At 44.4% G+C, this 20,006-nt stretch overlaps 1 protein-coding gene across 2 annotated transcripts in view; it reads left to right on the top strand.

Moving 5' to 3' along the window:
- MAST4 (microtubule associated serine/threonine kinase family member 4) overlaps nucleotides 1-20,006 on the top strand; it is a 452,725-nt gene that overhangs the window by 179,824 nt on the left and 252,895 nt on the right. The window contains exon 1 of one of the 2 annotated variants that reach the window (XM_073344105.1): nucleotides 2,541-2,609. The exons of the other annotated variant lie outside the window; for it this stretch is intronic. Within the exon in view, the coding sequence (XP_073200206.1) occupies nucleotides 2,571-2,609 (39 nt within the window). The 5' untranslated portion in view covers nucleotides 2,541-2,570. Of the gene's footprint in view, nucleotides 1-2,540; nucleotides 2,610-20,006 lie in introns of those variants that run through there. 2 annotated transcript variants of the gene reach the window in all.

Raw genomic sequence — 20,006 nt, forward strand, 5'->3', positions numbered from 1 at the left:
GGTATGTAGCCCTAGGGCAAATGGAGCAACTTTTCTTTTCCTATTCCTCAGCTATGCTATTGCTGTTCAGTGTTTATTCTCTCAGCAACCTTTTATTTTTGTCCCAAATTTTTCTGCCTCTAGCGGGTTTTATTTCTGTAAAATGTATGTGGTCCACTTCTCAAAGTGATGCATTTTGACAGGAAATCAATACCTTTTCATACTAGATTTGATGGTGTGATTGTCATAATCCTCCTCTTAGACGTTGTTAATGGCTGAATACTAACCTTGATTTTTATATCCTTTGCTAAGAATTGTATCTTTCACCTCCACCCCCAACCCATTCCCCCCAGAAAAGTTTTCTAGGTACATCATATCTTTCAATGAAAATGTACGAGAGCCAGGCATCTGCAGAAGTACCTGCTACTTCTTTATAGATGTGCGTATCCCTGCAGCTAAACTTCATTTCTATGGGCTGTGATGTCATTCATGGGATGACATTTCTGAAATAAAAACCTTCCCCAACACCAGCCAATCAGGGCAGTTAACTTCACTGGGATGAGGACAAAGGATTAAAATTCCCTTCTGTGAAGTACCAAGTTTCCATAGCTCTGAGGAGAAAACAGTCCCCCCCCAAAAAAGGGTGGTACCCTCTCTGAATATTAGCTGGCAGTCACATCTGTGTCCAGAATCTGTCAAATTTATTTTGTCTTTACAGTAGGACTTTTGGTAATCTGACATTTCAGGGTTTGATTGTGCTTCTTGGTTTTGGAAATGCTGCAACTCTTTTCCTAAGAGTAGGAAATTAAAATGCCTGGATGTTTCCCAATTTATTTTGTGTCAACTGATCAATCCCAAATTGAAAATCTACAGGCGTGCTTGTGAGGATCTCTCTCTTGCTAGTGTGTTTAGTATTTCTTGACAAGATTTTTCCCATGTAAATCTACAGATGTATGCAGAGATCATTTTTGAACATAAAATGCAATCAATTTAACTGAGTGGCTGAGTTCTTAAACCTCTAAGATTTTTAATGACCTAGTATCAATTGATATCAAGGCTAATAGTCTGACAGCTTCAAAAAAATCAATGTTTAGTAGCAGCTGTACTGTTAAGAAAAGTCAAATACTTTACTTTTCCTCTTGGCATTTGTTTATCCAGGAATGACCACCTCAGACACAGCGTCTGGTTTCTAGTACGGAGCTGTCTTCATTGTTTCTTTTTCCATCCATTTTGTCCAGTTTGGTTGATTTGAGGCCTAGGAGCCCAAGTGACTTGCCCAGTGTCACTAGGTGGGTTAGTGGCTGTCTCCTGTTGTTTTTCTTTAACCATTAGACCCCACACAGCTTCTTCAGTTTAAACATGTGCAATTTGAAAACAGGGGTAATTTCTTATAAAGTGGCATTACAGCACAGTGTTACTAATGAACTATGCAGATAATGAAAACTTAATATTCATCTCTTGGCAGCCTTGAATTGAAATTAAATGATTATGAACAAGGTAAACAAGCTGAAATAGCCTGTGAAACTACAATCCTATTGTTTATTTATTATTTTTTCCAAATAAAACATATACCAAAATACCACATTCATCATAATACACTAAGTAAATAAAGAGCCTTAGAATAAAGGGAAGGGTGGGGACATGACATATCTATCTTCGGGGTCTATGTTAATCATAGACCTCTAAAAAGTCAGCCCAAATTGCTTTGAATTTTCCAGGCATTCCCTTTCTGCAGAATGCCAACCGTTCGTTAGCTGTGAGGTGAGCTATATCAATGAGCCAGGCAGGGAATCCTATGTTTTGACTGTTTATACTCTTGTATCTGGGTTAACATTTCACCTAATGAATGCATTTCATTTTTACTTTACCACATTTTGATCAGGTGTTCATATTACTGTGAATTGCATTTAAACTCTAAAATGTTTCTGTATTTGTGGTTTAAGAATAGGCTTCCAAGGTATTTATGTAAATAAACTGGCTTTCAAGCTGTTAGGTAAAATGCCAGCGGTGACTGGAAAACTGCCTCTGTGTTGTTAAAAGGCAGCTTGTGTGTTATGCTACATTTTGTTTTCTTTGATGCCATCAAAACGATGAGAGCCAGACTTGGTCGTGCTGCTTGACTGACCGGCTGTGCCACAGTTTTTCACCATCGTAATCAGCTGCCGCCTGTACTGAGGTGTCGCTGCTGATTTACTCAGACACTTTGACCTTACAGTTGCCTCTGAAAGTGCTTGACCTAGAAGTCCGTGCCCAGAGCGGTTTGCCGTTAGCACAGGATGCCAGGGTTATTGTTTGAATAGAACAATGCTCACAGGATTTCCTCTGTCTAATAGCTATTCCTGCCTGGATGAATGTGTTAGGTGTCTGGAGTCCACTTGCTGCTTTGTAACACAGTACTGCAAGCATTCATGATCTCTGAAGTTGCTGGAGTGAATAACTAAACCAGAATCAGCTGACTTTCAATCTCCAATCAGATAAACTGTGATGTAAGTGTTTAGCAGCTGCTAGGATCTGAATAAGGGTGCTGAAGTCTGAGGTAGTACAGCATGGCTATACTGTTGTGGGAGGAATGAGAGAAGCTAAACAGTGCAATGGATGAGTCCAGCATTCTGAGGAGACGAGGGCTTCAGGTAGGAAACGGTCCATTCATGAAATTTGTTTTCTCAAATGAACCACTGATCATTTCAAAGTTTGTTTCATTCCTTTACTGTACACAAATGTATGGACAATTTTTTAAACTACATATCTCAGTGTGATGTGTTGGGTGTCATGCTACAGGTACAACATGTAAGAATGCTCATCAGCTCTCCCTTCCATAGGAACTGTCTGATGATTTGTCCGTCTCGGGGTGGGGGTGGGGGGGGGGAGGAGGATGAGGTTGAGGAGAGTAATATCTATAAAGTATATTTAGAATAACATTTTCTTCAGCAAAGAAGTTTGGTTTTTAATATGTTGACACTAAAGATTTAAAAGTGCAGTGTTCTGTGTAGTTAACTACAACTATGGTGAAGTATATGGATATGTTTGACACACTAGCATGTCAAGGGGAATCTAAGCTTAGTATCACTGGGCATTCATAGCAGATGTGTGCAGCTGTTGATTGGAGTTTCAGCAATAATTAATATGGGCTATAGTTTCAAGTTTATCTTTTTCTGTAGGTTGGGAAATCAGAAGAGATACTATGTATTTTTTTAAAAAAGTAATTGATTTGTGATACCATGTTTGAATTTGTTATATTTTAAACAAAGTAACTTAAATATAAACATGTATTTGAAGCTAAAACTGGGTAAAATAAGGCCATTATTTGGTGGGGGGGAGGGGGAGTGTGTGTGGGATTTTTTATTTTTTAAAACTTCAACAAAATCATGGCCATTTGAGCTGCATTGTAAGAAAGATAAATAATTCAAAACATGCTTATCATCTAAATCACATTTTTCAAGCCATCATTCCACAGTATGCCACAAAAATAATAATTCAGACAAATTGTTCATTTCGCAAGTGCTGTGCACAACTGGGAATTTTTCATTTATCTCTAATGGTTATTACTTTAGCTCAAAATCTATACTTGCTTATGCTAACTGCATATTAGACCATATTAGCCCTTTTTGAAAGTAGTTAATATTAATTAAGCTCTGAAAATCAGTTTTTTAATAATACTAAATATGTGTAAGAAAATTCACAGTTAGGGATGGAATACGGTGACTCTTCAAAACTGAAGAAAAATAGAGCACCACTTTAAGCTACATGATTGTATTTTATTGTTTATTTAAAAAAAAACCAACCCTTTCCTCAAGTCACTCTTAGCAATGAATGTACTTCCTTTCTTTTGTTTTCCTTTCCGCAATATTTCAATAGAGAGAGAGAGGGAAAGCCCATGCTGTATGTGGGATCACTATGGTTTTGTTAAACAATGTACAACTTACAAAAAAAGCTCTGCAATGCACTGAACTTCCAAAAGTTGTGAACTTCACAGAAACCTGGTTGTTCCTACTGAGAGATGCTTCCAGATAACCCAGTTCTTCTAAAGACTGATGTAATTTCTATCAGACAAATAAAACCAAATTGAAATCTTTAGTCGTCGTTGTATAACAAACCTTTTAAGTCACTGTGATAAAATATCTGTTCAAACTCCCTGGGACCTCTTACTGGTTAAAGTCCATTTGTTTTTCTTTAAGTTTGTATTACTTTATTTGGCCATAAGAACTAGGTTAACTTTTTAAAATAAACTGCTTTTATGCTTTTCCTTAGTCTCTTAGAGCCTGAATCCTTCTTTTATATTAACTGATTTTGTGTGTGTGTGTGGGTGGGTGGGGGAATCTCAACTACTATATGTTGGAGTTGCCAGTGACAGCATTTAAAAGAGGATTTAACAGTTTCAAGAGGTAGCTCTTCACAGTAAAAACAGATTTCCTCCTACTAAACCTGCTATAATCCACTCAGTAATGTAAACCGGATAGCTGCCTTTTGACATGAATTGAACAGCATTCTGTACGGATTAAGGTATAGGTAAAACTGTAATGGTTTGTGTCTGTTGCAACGTTCTGTAGCATAAATATTTTCAAGATAACAAAACATTCTGTAATTTGTTTCTGTAATCTGTTATAACTTTATTAAATCTTTTTGTATGGATATTCAAATACATTTAATTGTATATTTACATTTTCCCATTATACTTAGCTGAGCATTTTTAAAGAGTGTTGAGAGCCATTCACTAAATATATTCCTAATATCAAAACTAGCAGTGCACACATGCAATACTGGATTGTTTTTAAAGAGGTGTGTGATGCACACCACATACCTGTGATTAGGATCTGGTCCTAAAGTGGAATGTTCACAGTGTAAGGACCAGGTCCTACAAACACTTAATTTCAAGCATAGTTCCACAGAAATCTATGCCCATTAGCAAGTGCTGGCCAGATTAAGTCTCTAGATTGTAAACTCTCCAAGGCAGGGACTCAACCTTTACCTGTATAATACAACACACTAGAGGTGATGGGTGCCTTAAGTAGTACTAGTAATGCAAAATAAGTAATGTGTATATTTAGTTGAACAGTAAATTTTAAAGGACCATAGAAATACAGCCATAGAGAAGCATTATAAATATGTGCCTCTGAGCAGAAGATCACTTCATCACTTGCTTAGGTGAAGGTTCACTTAACCTTCAAAGAGTAATCTTATCACAAGTCTGATTTCTTATAAATTGATCATGTGATAATAGATCTTACACGTTTAACTTTGAAACCTGATTTGTAAAGGGTAAGGATTCTATATAACTGCATATTTTCATACATTTTGTATGCTGTTCACTTCAGCCCTTGTGTCAGAACACGCCTGTCATTTTTTTGAGCTGGGGTCCTGGTATGGTGGTGCCTGCTGCCCAGCCATCACCTTACTCTGGAAAAAGCAGGAAGCTACTTGGATTGCATTTCAAAATATATAAAAACCATAGTAAATTGATAGACTTAAGTAACCTCTGGCATTTTGATTTTGTTTAGACACTCAATTTTTCGAACAGAAACTGGCCCTTCCTACATCTCACCCTGACTAACTCATCTGTTAATCATTTAACAACATTTTGATTTATTTCCTGTTACTGCTATTATTGCTAAATAAAAAGTCAGAAATAGTTGAATACGAAGCTCTAAATGAGTTTTGTAACTTCTCAATGAATGGGTTCTCTATAAAGTGATTTTGAGGCATCAACCAAAAAATTAACTTATTTTTCTAGCTGCCTTCTGGTGATGTCATTAAACACTGACATTTCACTCTGATTCTGAAATGTCAAGTATACTGTAGTGGGTATGTGAAAAGATACCACTTGAAGATGATGATCATTAAAAGTAACCAACAACGGAAGCAACTTCCGTATTTAGAGGTTTTTTTCCACAGTCCTGTATTTTGTCACAGTGATTCTGATTTCCTTCCGTGTTCATAATTTGTCTTTGTCTTGTTCTGGAGTTCTGTTTCAGAAAGCAGAGAGGCAGCTGAGATATATTCAGTGGCATGCGCTGAAATGCGTAGACATTACATTGCTGAGATTAGGATCCGTAGCTCAGAATTTCCTTGCTGTTGACTGGTCTCTCAGACCCAGAGCTTGTCTAATATAGTTTGTGTTTACACTATCCTTCAAAAAATACATTAAAGTATTTTTTGTGGTGATAAGGCATGGGTGAAATGATGCTCTTTCCCTTCATTGGGGAGGGAGTGGGCATGGGAAAGTAGAATTATTGTTGCCAATGCCAGATAGGCATTCTGATGATACCATCTCTTTTCTGCATTAAAGGGGTGTTTTTTCATGAAGGGACATACTTGTTTAGAAAAGTCTTACTGGGCCTTCTGTTCCATTAGGGTCACATGCCCCCTACAGCTGGTTCAGTAACAATTCTGTGAGGCTCGGAAACTTGTCTCTCTCACCAACAGAAGTTGGTCCAATAAAAGAGATTGTCTTTTATTGGACCACATTGTCTCTCTAGCTTCTGTTTTGGCTTTGTAGCTGGGGATGGTAAACACCTTCTTGCATAGCCTGGCGTAAAGCATACAAAGGAGCTTCCCTGGAGTAATATATAAATTGATGTTAGGCTAACGTATGAGACACAGTGCAATTGGCCATGCACAGTGAAACTATCATGCGCTGAAATCTTGGACATAACAGGTCCAGGTCTTCCGTAACATAGAAATATGGGATTCCCCAAGTCCTTACTCACTGCTTCTACCATTACAACTTCAGACAGAGAAGGAGTAATTTCCCAGAAAAATGTGTTTGAGGCCGCTATGCCACACAGTTTCCTCGGTGGGAAAGGATGCCCTGAATCCTGTTACCTCTAGAGAAATAATTCTTCTCAAAATATTGGAAATTGACATAAAAGTTGGTCCCTTAATCTGTTCATTGGGGTTGGGGAGAACATACTATGTATGGAAGGAAATGAAATCAAGAAAATGACAGTGACATAACTGTTTGCCTTTTTAGTTGACTTAATTTGGGAATGGGAATGTGTTTTGATGGTAGCCTGTTGGAGAAAACTGGTGATAGAATCTGGAAAATGTTCATTAGACCTTAGCCTGTGTTTCAGGCTCAGAGGAAGGAGAATTAGAGAAGTTTGTGTTCTAGAGGAGGGGCTAGAGAGGTTCTTAACATTTTCTACTCACTCAGGAGCTGTGTACAATACATTCTCCCTCTTTTAGGACATGAGGGGTCTGATTCCTCTTTTTACAAAGGTATAATTTCACTGAATGGAGTCATAGCATTGTAGAAGGGGAGTGACACAATTGTGAATTTTGCCCTAGATACGTGCCTTTTCCTGTTAGTAGGAAGAAAAGAAAAGGGAAAACCCAGTGCTGAGAGCAGGAAGAGGATCTGGAATCTTTGCTTGCACGGTTTGGTATCTAACATGTAGTTTCTGTATGGGTTTCCTTCTGAAAATAGGCACTCAATTAAGCCACAAAGAATCGATGCATTTGGTTGTGTGTTTATTTTTTATATAGAGCTGAACATTGAAAAAGGTGTTCGTGTGAGCAAGATTGTCTGACTGTAGTTAAAAATGTAGTTCTTCTTCGAGTGCTTGTTCACCTCCATTCCACATTAGGTTGGAAACTTTTTCCCTTAGCGGCTCCCGGCGGGTCTCCTGAGTGGCGCCATTGCGCCCCGCGTATGTACCCCCGCCGGCCCGGTCCCCTCCAGTTCCTCCTTACCATCTGTGGCTTCATTTACATATAGATTGTGAACACTTAGGTGATTAGGTGCTTGGAGGCCTCCAGCACTGGCCACGGGCCGCGGGCCCACGTGCCGCAAACCTATGCCAGTTAGTGATCCCCACAACTCGTGCCTACGTTGCCTGGGGGACGGACATCAAACTGAAAGGTGTAGGATTTGCAAGGTGTTCAAACCAAGGACAAGGAGAGAGAGACTTTTCGTCTAAAGCAACTGTTGATGGAGGCCGCATTACAGCTGCTGGGCCCGGAGTGCCCGACGCCGGCTCAGGCTTCCTCGGTGCGTAGTGCCCCAGAGCTGGGGAGACCTGGCACTGGCGAAGCACCGTAAACTGTTGGCCCCGGAGCGCCAGGTTAGGCCCCGGCACCAATCGTCCTCCCCGGTGTGGCCCCCGGCACAGCCTAAAGGAAGGCGTGGCCATTCCCTACACAGGAGGTTGGCGCCTCCCAAGGCACCGAGCACCAACAAGAGTGGGAAGGCCATGGTACCGCTGCTGACACAGGTGGTCCTGGCGGCACAAGCCCCACCGAGCCCAGATCTAAGTGAGCTCAGTGCGGACGATGGGCTCAAGGGCATAATGGATCAGCCCTCTACGCCTGGCACCTTTGAGGCCGCAAAGGACCTCATCGAGCTGTCGGTGGCGAGCCCCCTCCCGTATGGGGAGACCTCGAGGGGTAAGCCAGCAATGGTGTGCCGCTCGAAGACACTGTCCCGGCACCGCTCCCGGAGTTGGTCTTAGTCGAGCTCCGACTCCGCAGACTCTTACTTGCCAGCGGCTCAGAAGGAGATTGCGGCACCGGCAGTGGGTCGATGCGAAGAAGCGCCAGGAAGTGCTCACCGCTCTCTGGCACCGCCCAGAGACTGGCACTGGGAGGAGTTGAGACAGCCCTCGCCAGAGGTCTCCCGCAGATGGTCCCGATCCAGGGAACGCCGGCGCCAGTCCCGGTCCCGGGGTTCCGGTCCCGCTCAGCCAGGAGCCGCTCATTCTCCCGCTGGCGCAGATGGTTGGCACCGCCATGGCCTTCGCGATCGGCATCGCCGCAGTCTGGCGCCAGCTCCGGCCACTATAGCTACCTGCACCGGGGCCCGGACAGCAGGGACCCTCAGGGGAGCTGGCAACCTCAATGGGGGTCGCCAGGCCATTGGCCCTTCTGGACCCCCTGGGCCTATCAGGAGCACCAAAGGGCCCCATCCAGGGCAAGTTACTCGGTGCAGCGGTCCCGGTCCCCGCTCCAATGCCAGACAGTGCTGGAGGCAATAGTATCCAGGCCTCCAGCATTCCCCCAACTTAGACCTGAGCCGGGGGCCCCTGCCACAGAAGATGGGGAGCAGGAGGACCAACCAAAGGGGGTCGAGCAGCAGCTAACCTCTTCGTCTTCCTCCGATGAGGCAGTGGTGAGTTCAGAGGTATCCGGCCCTCCACCAATAGACCATAGAGGCCACCAGGAACTACTGCACAGAGTTGCCCAAAATTTGGGGTTGCGGGCCGAAGAGACGGTTGAGCAGGAGGACCCCATGGTGGACATTTTGAGCCCCAAAGGGCCATCCAGAATAGTGCTCCCGCTCATTAAGACCATTTAGTCTAACTATAAGACTATATGGCAGACCCTGTCCTCCAGCGCTCCAACAGCTAAAGGAGAGGAGCGTAAATACTTTGCCCCATCTAAGGGCTATGAGTTCCTATTCTGCCACCCAAGTCCATGCTCCCTAGGGGTTTCGGCGGTGAACGAAAGGGAGCGCCATGGACAGCAGGCCCCGGCCCCTAAGGCCAAGGAGGTGAAACGCCTGGACCTTTTTGGTAGAAAGGTGTACTCATCTGGGGGCCTTCAGTTGAGCATTGCCAACCAGCAGGCCACTCTCAACAGCCACAATTTCAACTCCTGGGCGGCGGTGCGGAAGTTTAAGGAAACCTCCCACAAGGTTCCCAACAGGAGTTCACGGCCCTGGTGGACAAGGGCAAGGCAGTAGCCAAGACCTCTCTCCAGGCCTCCTTGGATTAGGCAGAGGCGGCGGCTAGAACACATCGGGGTGGTCATGAGGCGCTCTGCGTGGCTCCAGGAGTCAGGCCTGCCCCCTGAGGTCCAGAATATGCTTCAGGACCTCCCCTTGTAAGGGTCCGGGCTCTTCTCGGATCAGACAGACACGAGGCTGTATAGCCTCAGTGACTCGCAGGCTACGCTCAAGTCGTTGGGTATGCACACCCTGGCGACCCAGAGGAAGCCCTTTAAGCCACAGCCTCCCGTTCAACGCCAGTACCAGCCTCGCCATAGGCATGAGGCAGGGATAACAGGTGACGGCATAACAACAATAATGCGCCGGGCCAGAACCAAGGCCAACACAAACTCCAGCTGGGCACTAAGCTAGGGTTTTGAAGGTGCGCTTGAGGACAGCGTACTAGACCAGTCACCGGATCCGTCCCTTGGTTTCCTGAACCACCTGTCCCGTTTCTTCCGTGCGTGGTCCACCATTACATTGGGCCATTGGTTATGCACAGTGCAGAATGGGTACTCACTGCAGTTTGCCCCCTTCCGCCCCCCCACCCTTCCCCGTCCCTCTTCAGGGACCCCTCTCATGAGCATCTCCTAGAAGAGGAAGACCGCTTGCTGCTACGGGCGAGGGCGGTAGAGGCGGTGCCTCACAGCCTAAGGGGAAAAGGGTTCTACTCCCGGTACTTCCTCATCCCTAAGGCCAAAGGGGGCCTTCGCCCAATCCTAGACCTGTGTGGGCTCAACAAATTCCTGGTCAAGGCCCGGTTCCGCATGGTGTCTCTGGGCACTATCATCCCTTCCCTGGATCCGGGGGACTGGTACGCTGCCCTCGACATGAAGGACGCGTACTTTCATATCGCCATTTTCCCAGCACATTGGCAGTTCCTATGCTTTACTGTGGGCCGAGAACATTATCAGTTTGCGGTTCTCCCGTTTGGTCTAGCCACGGCCCCAAGGGTGTTCACGAAGTGCATGGCAGTGGCGGCGGCCTTCTTATGGAGGCAGAGAATCCGGGTCTACCCGTACCTCGACGACTGGCTCCTGGTGGGCCGATCTGAGGCAGAGGTGCGGGGCCAGGTGGAGGTGGCTCTGAGATTGTTCCACAAGCTGGGGCTCCTGGTCAACATCCCCAAGTCCACTCTCGTACCCACGCAGAGAGTGGAATTCATAGGGGTGATCCTGGACATGGTGCAGGCCAGGGCAAGCCTTCCGGTATCCCGATTCCAGGCTATCCAACAAGCAGTGGCCTCCCTGCGCCAGTTTCCAACAACAGTGGCCCCATGGCAGCATGGCATGCACGTGGTCAGGCATGCAAGACTGAGACTCGGGACTCTGCAGGCGTGGCTCACTTGGGTGTACTTCCTAGGCAGGGACCCCCTGGACTTGGTAGTGACAGCCCCAAGGGATGTGCTGGACTCCCTGCTGTGGTGGCAGTCCCAGCCTGTGGTTTGCGAAGGCATCCCCTTTGACGCCCCACTTGTGCACCTGATGCTGGTGACGGACGCCTCAGACCACGGATGGGGGCTCACCTAGGGGACCTCATGATGCAGGGGTTGTGGTCCGAGGCAGAGCGGTCGCTCCATATCAACGTGAAGGAGCTCAGGGCGGTTTGTTTCACCTGCCAGACCTTTCACGCCACTCTAAGTGGTCACAGCGTGACAGTTCTGACAGACAACACTACTGCCATGTTTTATATAAACAAGCAGGGCAGGGCTCGTTCCTCACCACTCTGTCGCAAGGCTCTCCTCCTCTGGGACCTTTGCATATCCCATGCAATTCACCTTGAGGCATCCTATCTCCCGGGGTTGTGGAGTGAGCTGGCGGACTCCCTCAGCAGGTCGTACCGCATGCACGAGTGGACGCTCAAGGCGGACGTCATGCTTTTGCTCTTCCGCAGGTGGGGGTTTCCCCGCGTAGATCTGTTTGCCACCAGGGCCAACACCCATTACCTGCAGTTCTGCTTGTTCCAGGGCAGCAGCCCAGGCTCACTCATGGACGTGTTTGCAATCCCGTGGAGAGGGGCCTTGATGTATGCCTTCCCCACGCTCCCCTTGGTGCACAAGGTCCTGCTCAAGGTGCGCAGGGACAGGACGGTGGTGATCCTCATCGCCCCAGCCTGGGCCTGCCAACACTGGTACACATGGCTCCTAGAGCTGTCAGTGGACGCCCCAGTAGTCCTGCCCCTACACCGGGACCTCATTACACAGGACGAAGGGCGGCTTCTCCACCCCGACCTGCAGTCACTGCACCTGACGGCGTGAAGGCTCTGTGGCTAAACGCCCTGGAGAGCCTGTGCTCCCTTCCTGTGCAGCAGATTCTGCTTGGCAGTAGAAAGCCCTCTACCAGGGCGGCCTATATGGCCAAGTGGAAAAGGTTCTCGTGTTGGTGTGAACCCCGACAGGTTCGGCCCCGGGCCAGGCCCCGGTGCAGGCCATTCTGGAGTACCTCCTGCACCTCAAGCAGTTAGGACAAGCCCTGTCCTCACTCAGAGTGCACCTGGTGGCCATCTCCGCCTTCCATCCGGGGTTCTTGGGGGGGGCTCGGTGTTTTCCCACCCAATGTGGGGCGTTTCCTTAAAGGGTTGGAGAGGGTGTTACTGTACTCCCGCCCCCCAGTCACTCCATGGAACCTTAACCTGGTCCTTTCTAAACTCATGGGACCCCTTTTCGAGCCCCTTACTACCTGTTCTGTCCTCCATCTTTCCTGGAAGGTGGCGTTTCTGGTTGCCATTACCTCGGCCAGAAGGGTGTCTGAGCTGAGGGCCCTCACCTCTGAGCCACCATACACAGTATTTCACAAGGACAAGATGCAGCTCCAGCCGCACCCCAAGTTCCTCCCTAAGGTGGTGTCCCAATTCCATCTGGGCCAGGACATTTGCCTGCCGGTGTTCTTCCCAAACCCCATACGGACCCGAGTCACCGCGGCTTGCACACCCTGGATGTGCATCGAGCACTGGCGTTCTATTTGGAGTGCACCAAGCCCTTTCGCAAATCCGTGCAGCTGTTTGTGGCTGTGGCCGAGAACTTAAAAGGCCTCCCAGTGTTGGTGCAGCGGATTTCGTCTCGGATTGCAAGCTGCATCCGGGTGTGCTATGAACTCGCAGGTGTTCTGGCCCTAGCGGTCACGGCCCACTTCACCAGGGTGCAGGCAACTTCCACAGCGTTCCTGGCACAGGTCCCAATCCAGGAGATCTGCAGAGCAGCCACGTGGTCCTTGGTGCACACCTTCATGACTCACTATGCAGTCAACCAGCAGGCCAGAGAGGCCGCAGCAGTTGGCAGAGTGGTCCTCCGAGCAGTTGTTCTGTGACTCCTACCCTCCTCCAGAGGTAAGATTGTAATTCACCCTAATGCGGAATGGACGTGAACGAGCACTCGAAGAAGAAAAAACGGTTACTTACTTTCTCGTAACTGTTGTTCTTCGAGATGTGTTGTTCAGGTCCATTCCATCCCCCTCCCCCCGTGTTGGAGTCGCTGGCAAGAAGGAACTGGAGGGGTCAGGCTGGTGGGGGTATATATGCGGGGCACAGTGGCGCCACTCGGGGGGCCCGCCGGCCCGACAGGAGCTGCTAAGGGAAAAAGTTTCCGACGCTTGTGCGCGCAGCGTGCGCACACCTAATGTGGAATGGACGTGAACAACACATCTCGAAGAACAACAGTTATGAGAAAGTAAGTGACCGTTTTTTTCATACACTCTTGGTGAAATGTGTTCAGTGTTTGTGGGTATAACTATGTATAGATTCCTTTTAACAGTTTCTGTAGGCACTGTGTTGAGAGCCAGACATAGAAAAATATTCTATCTAATCTATCTAATAATCTTCTTCTATCCTGACATAGAAAAATAAGAACCTTGTGTGTTGCTTTTATAATGGATAGATACCACAGTGACAGCTGTCTTAGAAGTGCCTGAGATAGACAATGCTTCTGTAAGATGAGAGACTGATGCAAAAAACACTTTTCCTTTCCTCATTAGCTGTCACTTCTGTGGGCCTGATAGGGTGCACAATCTCTTGATCAGTTAATTCACCTGTATTTTCAAGATATTCATCCATTGTTACATGTTGGTCAAGCTTTCTAAAAGACTCTTTCTTTTGGCTAACATCTCTTCTGCTATTATGACAGCTATAAAAGTCAGTCTTCCTGAAAGGGTTAACATTGCTCTCATTGGTTCACTTGTCTCTGTGGTGTGGTCGCCTCATAGCAAGTAAAGAGAGTTGCTATATTCTTAGCCAGTGTGTTTGGCATTAGGCCAGACTGTGTCTGTAGCCCATATTATACTTCTCACTAATGCCTTTTGATAATTGTACTACCATTTCTTGATAATGCCTATGATATGTCTCAGAACTGACTGTTTGGTATTATGTTGGGAAGGAGACACACAAACGTAATGTTCCTTCATATCAGATCCTTTTGTGAGCAGTGCCTCTCAGAAGAGGAATCTTGAGATGGTTTGACTCAAGCTCTGTCATGTTCTTTGAGCCATACGCAAAACCAGTTTTCCAGTTCAGTGTGCAATAGTTAGCACCAATTCCCAAATAACTCAGCTTGTCCTAGAAAACAATGTATATTTTAAATTTTACTAAATAGTTTCTGCATACCTCTAATTAGTACCACTATCATTGCTTGATTACATTAAGAATTGTAACTTGTGGGATTTTTTTAATCTCATAGCTGTACCCACCTAGTATGGTTTGACAAACAGGTTGGCTAGTATAGACTTAATGCAGTGGCAACAAGTAATTAAATTAGTTGCTGTTAAATCACATGGAAATAGTAACAGTCATTGTAATTGTCCTTCCGCTCCATTGTGAGAAGCTTCCCTTAAATTGCTTTAAATTTCTCTTCCACTTGCCTATGCCATTGCTACTTTTTTCGATCACATTTGGCCTAAGGATTTTTCAAATTTATTTTTACTTTCTGATATATTACTTGTGCTTATAAAACATTATATGTGTTAGTTCTTCAAGTTATAGGTTGTTCCCACTCCCACAGATGTTAACATGTTCTTAAATCCATTTTCCATTATGTTGAAACCATTGCCTTTTTGATTACAGTAGTGTTATCCATCTATATATTACAAATAAATAAATTTAAAACAATCCTAAAAGAATGTTAAGGTTGCAAAGTTAGGAAATGCCAGAATCAAGACTGCCCATGCAACCTTCATTTGGCCACCTTGTACAAGTGTATTTTGATAGCTTTTAATTACATGAACTCACGCTATTTTTTCCACAGGACTCCTGCCTCGTTCACTACACAAGACGGATGGTGATTAGGGCTGGCTGGAAAATGGTAATCCCTTCCTGTAAAAATATTCATATTTTTTTGAAAAAACATTTAATTCTGAAATGGCATGAAATGTCAAAACAGTGGAATTTTTCGCTAGAAGAATTTCAGGAAAAATTCTGTTTTTGGAAAACAAAAATGGAAGTTTTAGGCTTTCCAGCTGCTCTCCCATAAGGTTCTTGTCAATTTCCCTTTGAGCGAAATCAGTGTACCAAAGAGTTTATTTCATTTGTTTGATTTTTTTTTAATTCCTTTAATTTTTCTGAGAAAGTGAAATTGACAAGAGCCTTCCAGCCCAGTTCCTGGAGAGGTAAAGCACCTTAGTACTCTGCCTCCCTCCGGTCTGGCAACCAGAAGGACAGAGAGAGCTGGGGAGCTTAGCCTGTCTGGCCCTGGAGTTGAGTGGGAGGTGGAGAGTCTGGATGCTTAGCCTTGGCAGCCCTCCTGGAAAGCTTTTATCTATTTCAGTTTCTGCCAAGGGCCAGGCAGAAAGTGAAATATACAAGACCCTTCCTAGTAGTCAGCTGGGGAACTGTCATTTAGATTTCCTTGACGGCGGAAATTTCCAGCAAAACTTAAGGGTTTTTTTTCCCCATGGAAAATTTTGGTTTTGTGAACAGTGTTTTTTGGTGAGAAAACCATTCAGAAGAAACATTTCTGACCAGTTCTAATCTAGATCCTCTCTCACATCCTGCCTACCCCCACAGTTTCTCCTCTCAAACCACACATCCCCTGACTCCTGCTCTCATGGTCACCCATCCCGTTTTTCATCCTCTGCCTGGACACCAGCAGAGGGGGTATTGAAAGTACAGAGATTAAGTCCTGATCCGCTCCTGCAGCCTTTCGGTGGAGCATGCTCGGTCCGACAATCTTCTGAGATTTTAGCTGCCATGCTAACGTCTCTATTGAGCATATGAGAAATGAGATTTTTTTGGGAGGCTTGTTACTTATCCAAATTTGAGCACATTTTTCACAGGGATGGCAAAAGACTCATCCCTGATGTGACAGTGACACTCTCGCCAGTATTTAAGCCTCTGCTCCAAAGCAGGTAGATGCTACAGCTTCTCAATGAAGCCAAAATAACTTTTTTTTTTTTTTAACATGGGCAAAATGTGTTTTTTCTCTGTGTTCTCAGAAACAGCTGAACCATTTTAGCTGCAGCTTTCCTAAAAATTCAGCCTGAGGCAGATACCTAGAATGGAGAATTGCAGTCCAAACAGTTAGCTTGGCAAAGTGGCAAAGATCTAAGCAACTGAGAGCAGTGTCTCTGATCATGGAAATTCAGGCAACCTTAACTACCAGTGCTGCCTATAATGTACCACTGCAAAGTACTATATTAAGTAGGAAGACAAGGGCCTGGCCCCAAGAAACTTAGTCTGGCACAATAAAACAGAACATGGTTGTGAGGGAAGGCAGAGTAGAAAAGTGGAGAGACTGCAGTCAAAAAGAGAGAAAAATGAAAACTGCTAATTGGAAAGCAGTGTACAAGGAGTTGATTCCATTTGTTTTTTAATTTGAGTTTACTTTTGGTATTGGTTCCTTAAAATTAATTTCGTTTAGTTAAGCCAGTGAAGAGGAAGTAAATAAATCTAATTTCAGCAGCTATGAGAAGCTATCTAAAAGTGAGTTTCTCTGATGGGTAATGATAGGAACTGGGTCTGCAAATAAATAAATAAATAAAATAAACAATTCTAAAACTGTAATTGAAGCAAAATTCTTGTGTAACAGAAGATCATTGCTTTTGCACATGCTCAGTCTTGCATCTATAACTGTGCTTAAAATGCTCTCTTCAGGAACTTAACGTTGTCTGCTTTTTAGTGATCTCTAATTCCAAAAACTGGAAATCCTTTGGCTGAGTTTGTGTTGAAAATCTAGTAGTGTGTTTGAGAGAGCCACATGCCTAGGGCTACCCATTGTTTTTTACAGACTCAGTAGGATCACAGTGGATTTTGTGGGTTTTTTTGAGTGTGCAGCTCAGGAACATGTCTTTGGAAAATGTACTCCTTACCTGGAAAGTTGCTAGTAGAATTTAATGCTTTTTATGAGCAATGACTTACTTTTAAGTGGTTTCTGTTTTTGCAAGATTAATAAACACATAAGTAAAATGAAGGAACAGTGCAGAGGAGAACGAATGAGGTGTTAATATCATGCCCAAGTTGAAATCTGTATTCATGTTACCTGGATTCATTCTTATTGCTTAGTTGATGTCTTGGCCACTCCTGCCCGCTCAAGAGCAAACAATACTTTTTTTTTTTTTTAAACACAAAAGATTGTAGTAATTTACTGGGTGTGAGTTTAGTAGTGATCAAATGGGTTAGGTTATTAGACTGTATCTCATACTATTTGATGTTGAAAAATAGCAGATTTGACATGCAGGCATGAATCTGCATATCAACTTCACATTTTATCAGTTTTGCCCTGAATAACTGCACCTTGTCTGTTAGCTACAATTTGGAGTTGTTCTAAGGCCAAGGTGATCAAAATCTACAATTTACCTGAGATGGGTGGACACTGTGATGACTGAGGGTGGAAAGGGGAAGATCTTACATTGAGCCAATATATAGTTGATCACCAAATATGGAATGTTACAGGCTTCCTTTTCTTTTCTTGCTGTATTCCTGTCTTCACTTGAAGCCCATTTGCTTTCTGAAGTATTCTCAGCTTTGTTTTGTTCATTCTTACAGTTGATATAGCTTTCTATTCTGTGGACTGTATTGACATGCCTCATAGATATCTCAACCTTTGATGGCTCTCGTGGATGGTATGGTTGCAGTGACCATTCAGGTTTGACACTTGGCAGAATATACACAAGGCACTTGAAGCCATCTCACATAAGTCTCTGTTCTGATCTTCCAAAGATGGCTTAAGAAGCTGCGTTAACTAAAAATATGTTACTGGTAGATGGTCTTCCTTACTCTTTGGTCTGGATGTTACCCCTTCTTCAAGTTCGGACTCTCCTCTACAACATCAAGTTCATTCTTCCTCTCCTTGTCTTCGAGTTTCTGTGTAGCTTTTCCTCTCCCTGCATATCCATTTTTACATTGCCTCCCTTCCACTCTGCTAATGATGCCAACTTTTGTGCCCCTTTGTCCTTCTCACACAGTTGTCTGGGCTTTCTTCTGTGCCATCCCCTCAGTGTAGAGTGCCTTCCTTGAGCTAGCCTTGTAAGGCCACTGCCATCTTCTCATTCACATCTCAACTGAAGATTCATGCTGTGGCACCTATGACAAGGCTCTGAAATAATTGATGAAGGTCTCTGTCTGCAAAATTAAAAATATGTTTTCGGAGAATGTGGCCAGTCATCTGTCGATTTTCCTGATACAGTGGTCTCCTTTTTCCTATGCTCCCTCTGTTTTGTTCACTTGGAGTGTAAGCTCTTCAGTTTAGGGACGATACCTTTCTTCAGTGTTTGTGTAGCACTAAGCACATGATGGGTGCTACAACAGTAACGTTAAAATCAGAATTTTAGAGTTGACCCGAAGTGGTAATAAACTTACAGCATGTGGTTTTAGCTTGCCTTTTTTTCTCTCTGTTAGTGAGTCTAGACAACACAGATCAATGCCATGCTCCTTTGGTGCTGAACCCAGTAAAGCTGGTTGTGAGGCTTATAGATGCATAAAGCAGTGTGTTCTTGTCTTTAGGCTCTAACAAGTGCTGGCGGGGGGAGGAGAAATCCTGGCACTTATAAATTGATGCATTTCTCCAATGTGTGCCATTCTAGAAACTGTAAATATGAACTCACTATTTTTTTTTGTTTTCCCACTAAAGCACCACGAAAGAAATGTAGTAATTGATTATGAGAATCTGGTTTAATATTTATCCATCCTCTGTTCTCCTCACAACACTGTAGTGTCTTTTACACAAAGAACAGTCATAATGATTATCTCTGTTCAATGGGATGCAGTAGGAGAAAGGAGTAACTACTGCGGGCATTGCCATAACTAGCAATGTTAATAGGAGAGTATCCTGCAGGCTAATGGTTTTAGACGGTCAAGCAGTTGGAGCCAATCCATTAGTTAAACATTTTTGTTAAGCAAAATTTAACATTTTAAATGTAAGAGGACCAGAACAGTGCCACCACGGCTAACCAGTGGAATAAAAGTCAGAGGGGCAAAAAGGGCATCCTTTAAAAATTAGAAGTCAAATCTTACGGAGGAAAAAAAGAAAGGAGGATAAACTCTGGTAAGTCAAGTGTAAAAGGGTAATTAGGCAGGCCAAAAACGAATTTGGAGGGCAACTAACAGCAACATTTTTAAGTACTTCTGAAGCAGGAAACCTGCTAAAAGTTGGGGAGGTACTGAATAATCAAGGTGCCGAAGGAGCACTCAAGGAAGATGGAGGCCATTTCAGAGAAGCTAAATAAACTCTTTGCATTGGTCTTCACTGCAGAGGATGTGAGGGAGATTCCCATACATGACTCATTCTTTTGAGGTGACAAATCTGAGTAACTGTCCCTTTCATAAATATAAAGGGAAGGGTAAAGCCCTTTAAAATCCCTCCTGGCCAGAGGAAAACTCCTCTCACCTGTAAAGGGTTAAGAAGTTAAAGATAACCTCGCTGGCACATGACCAAAATGACCAATGAGGAGACAAGATACTTTCAAAAGCTGGGAGGAGGGAGAGAAACAAAGGGTCTGTGTGTCTGTCTGTATGCTGCTTTTGTCAGGGATAGACCAGGAATGGAGTCTTAGAACTTTTAGTAAGTAATCTAGCTAGGTATGTGTTAGATTATGATTTCTTTAAATGGCTGAGAAAAGAATTGTGCTGAATAGAATAACTATTTCTGTCTGTGTATCTTTTTTGTAACTTAAGGTTTTGCCTAGAGGGATTCTCTATGTTTTGAATCTAATTACCCTGTAAGGTATCTACCATCCTGATTTTACAGAGGGGATTTCTTTACTTCTGTTTACTCCTATTTCTATTAAAAGTCTTCTTGTAAGAAAACTGAATGCTTTTTCATTGTTCTCAGATCCAAGGGTTTGGGTCTGTGGTCACCTATGCAAATTGGTGAGGCTTTTTATCCAACATTTCCCAGGAAAGGGGGGGT

Source organism: Lepidochelys kempii, chromosome 5, assembly GCF_965140285.1.
Source record: "Lepidochelys kempii isolate rLepKem1 chromosome 5, rLepKem1.hap1, whole genome shotgun sequence".
In the NCBI taxonomy this organism is placed as follows: domain Eukaryota; kingdom Metazoa; phylum Chordata; order Testudines; family Cheloniidae; genus Lepidochelys; species Lepidochelys kempii.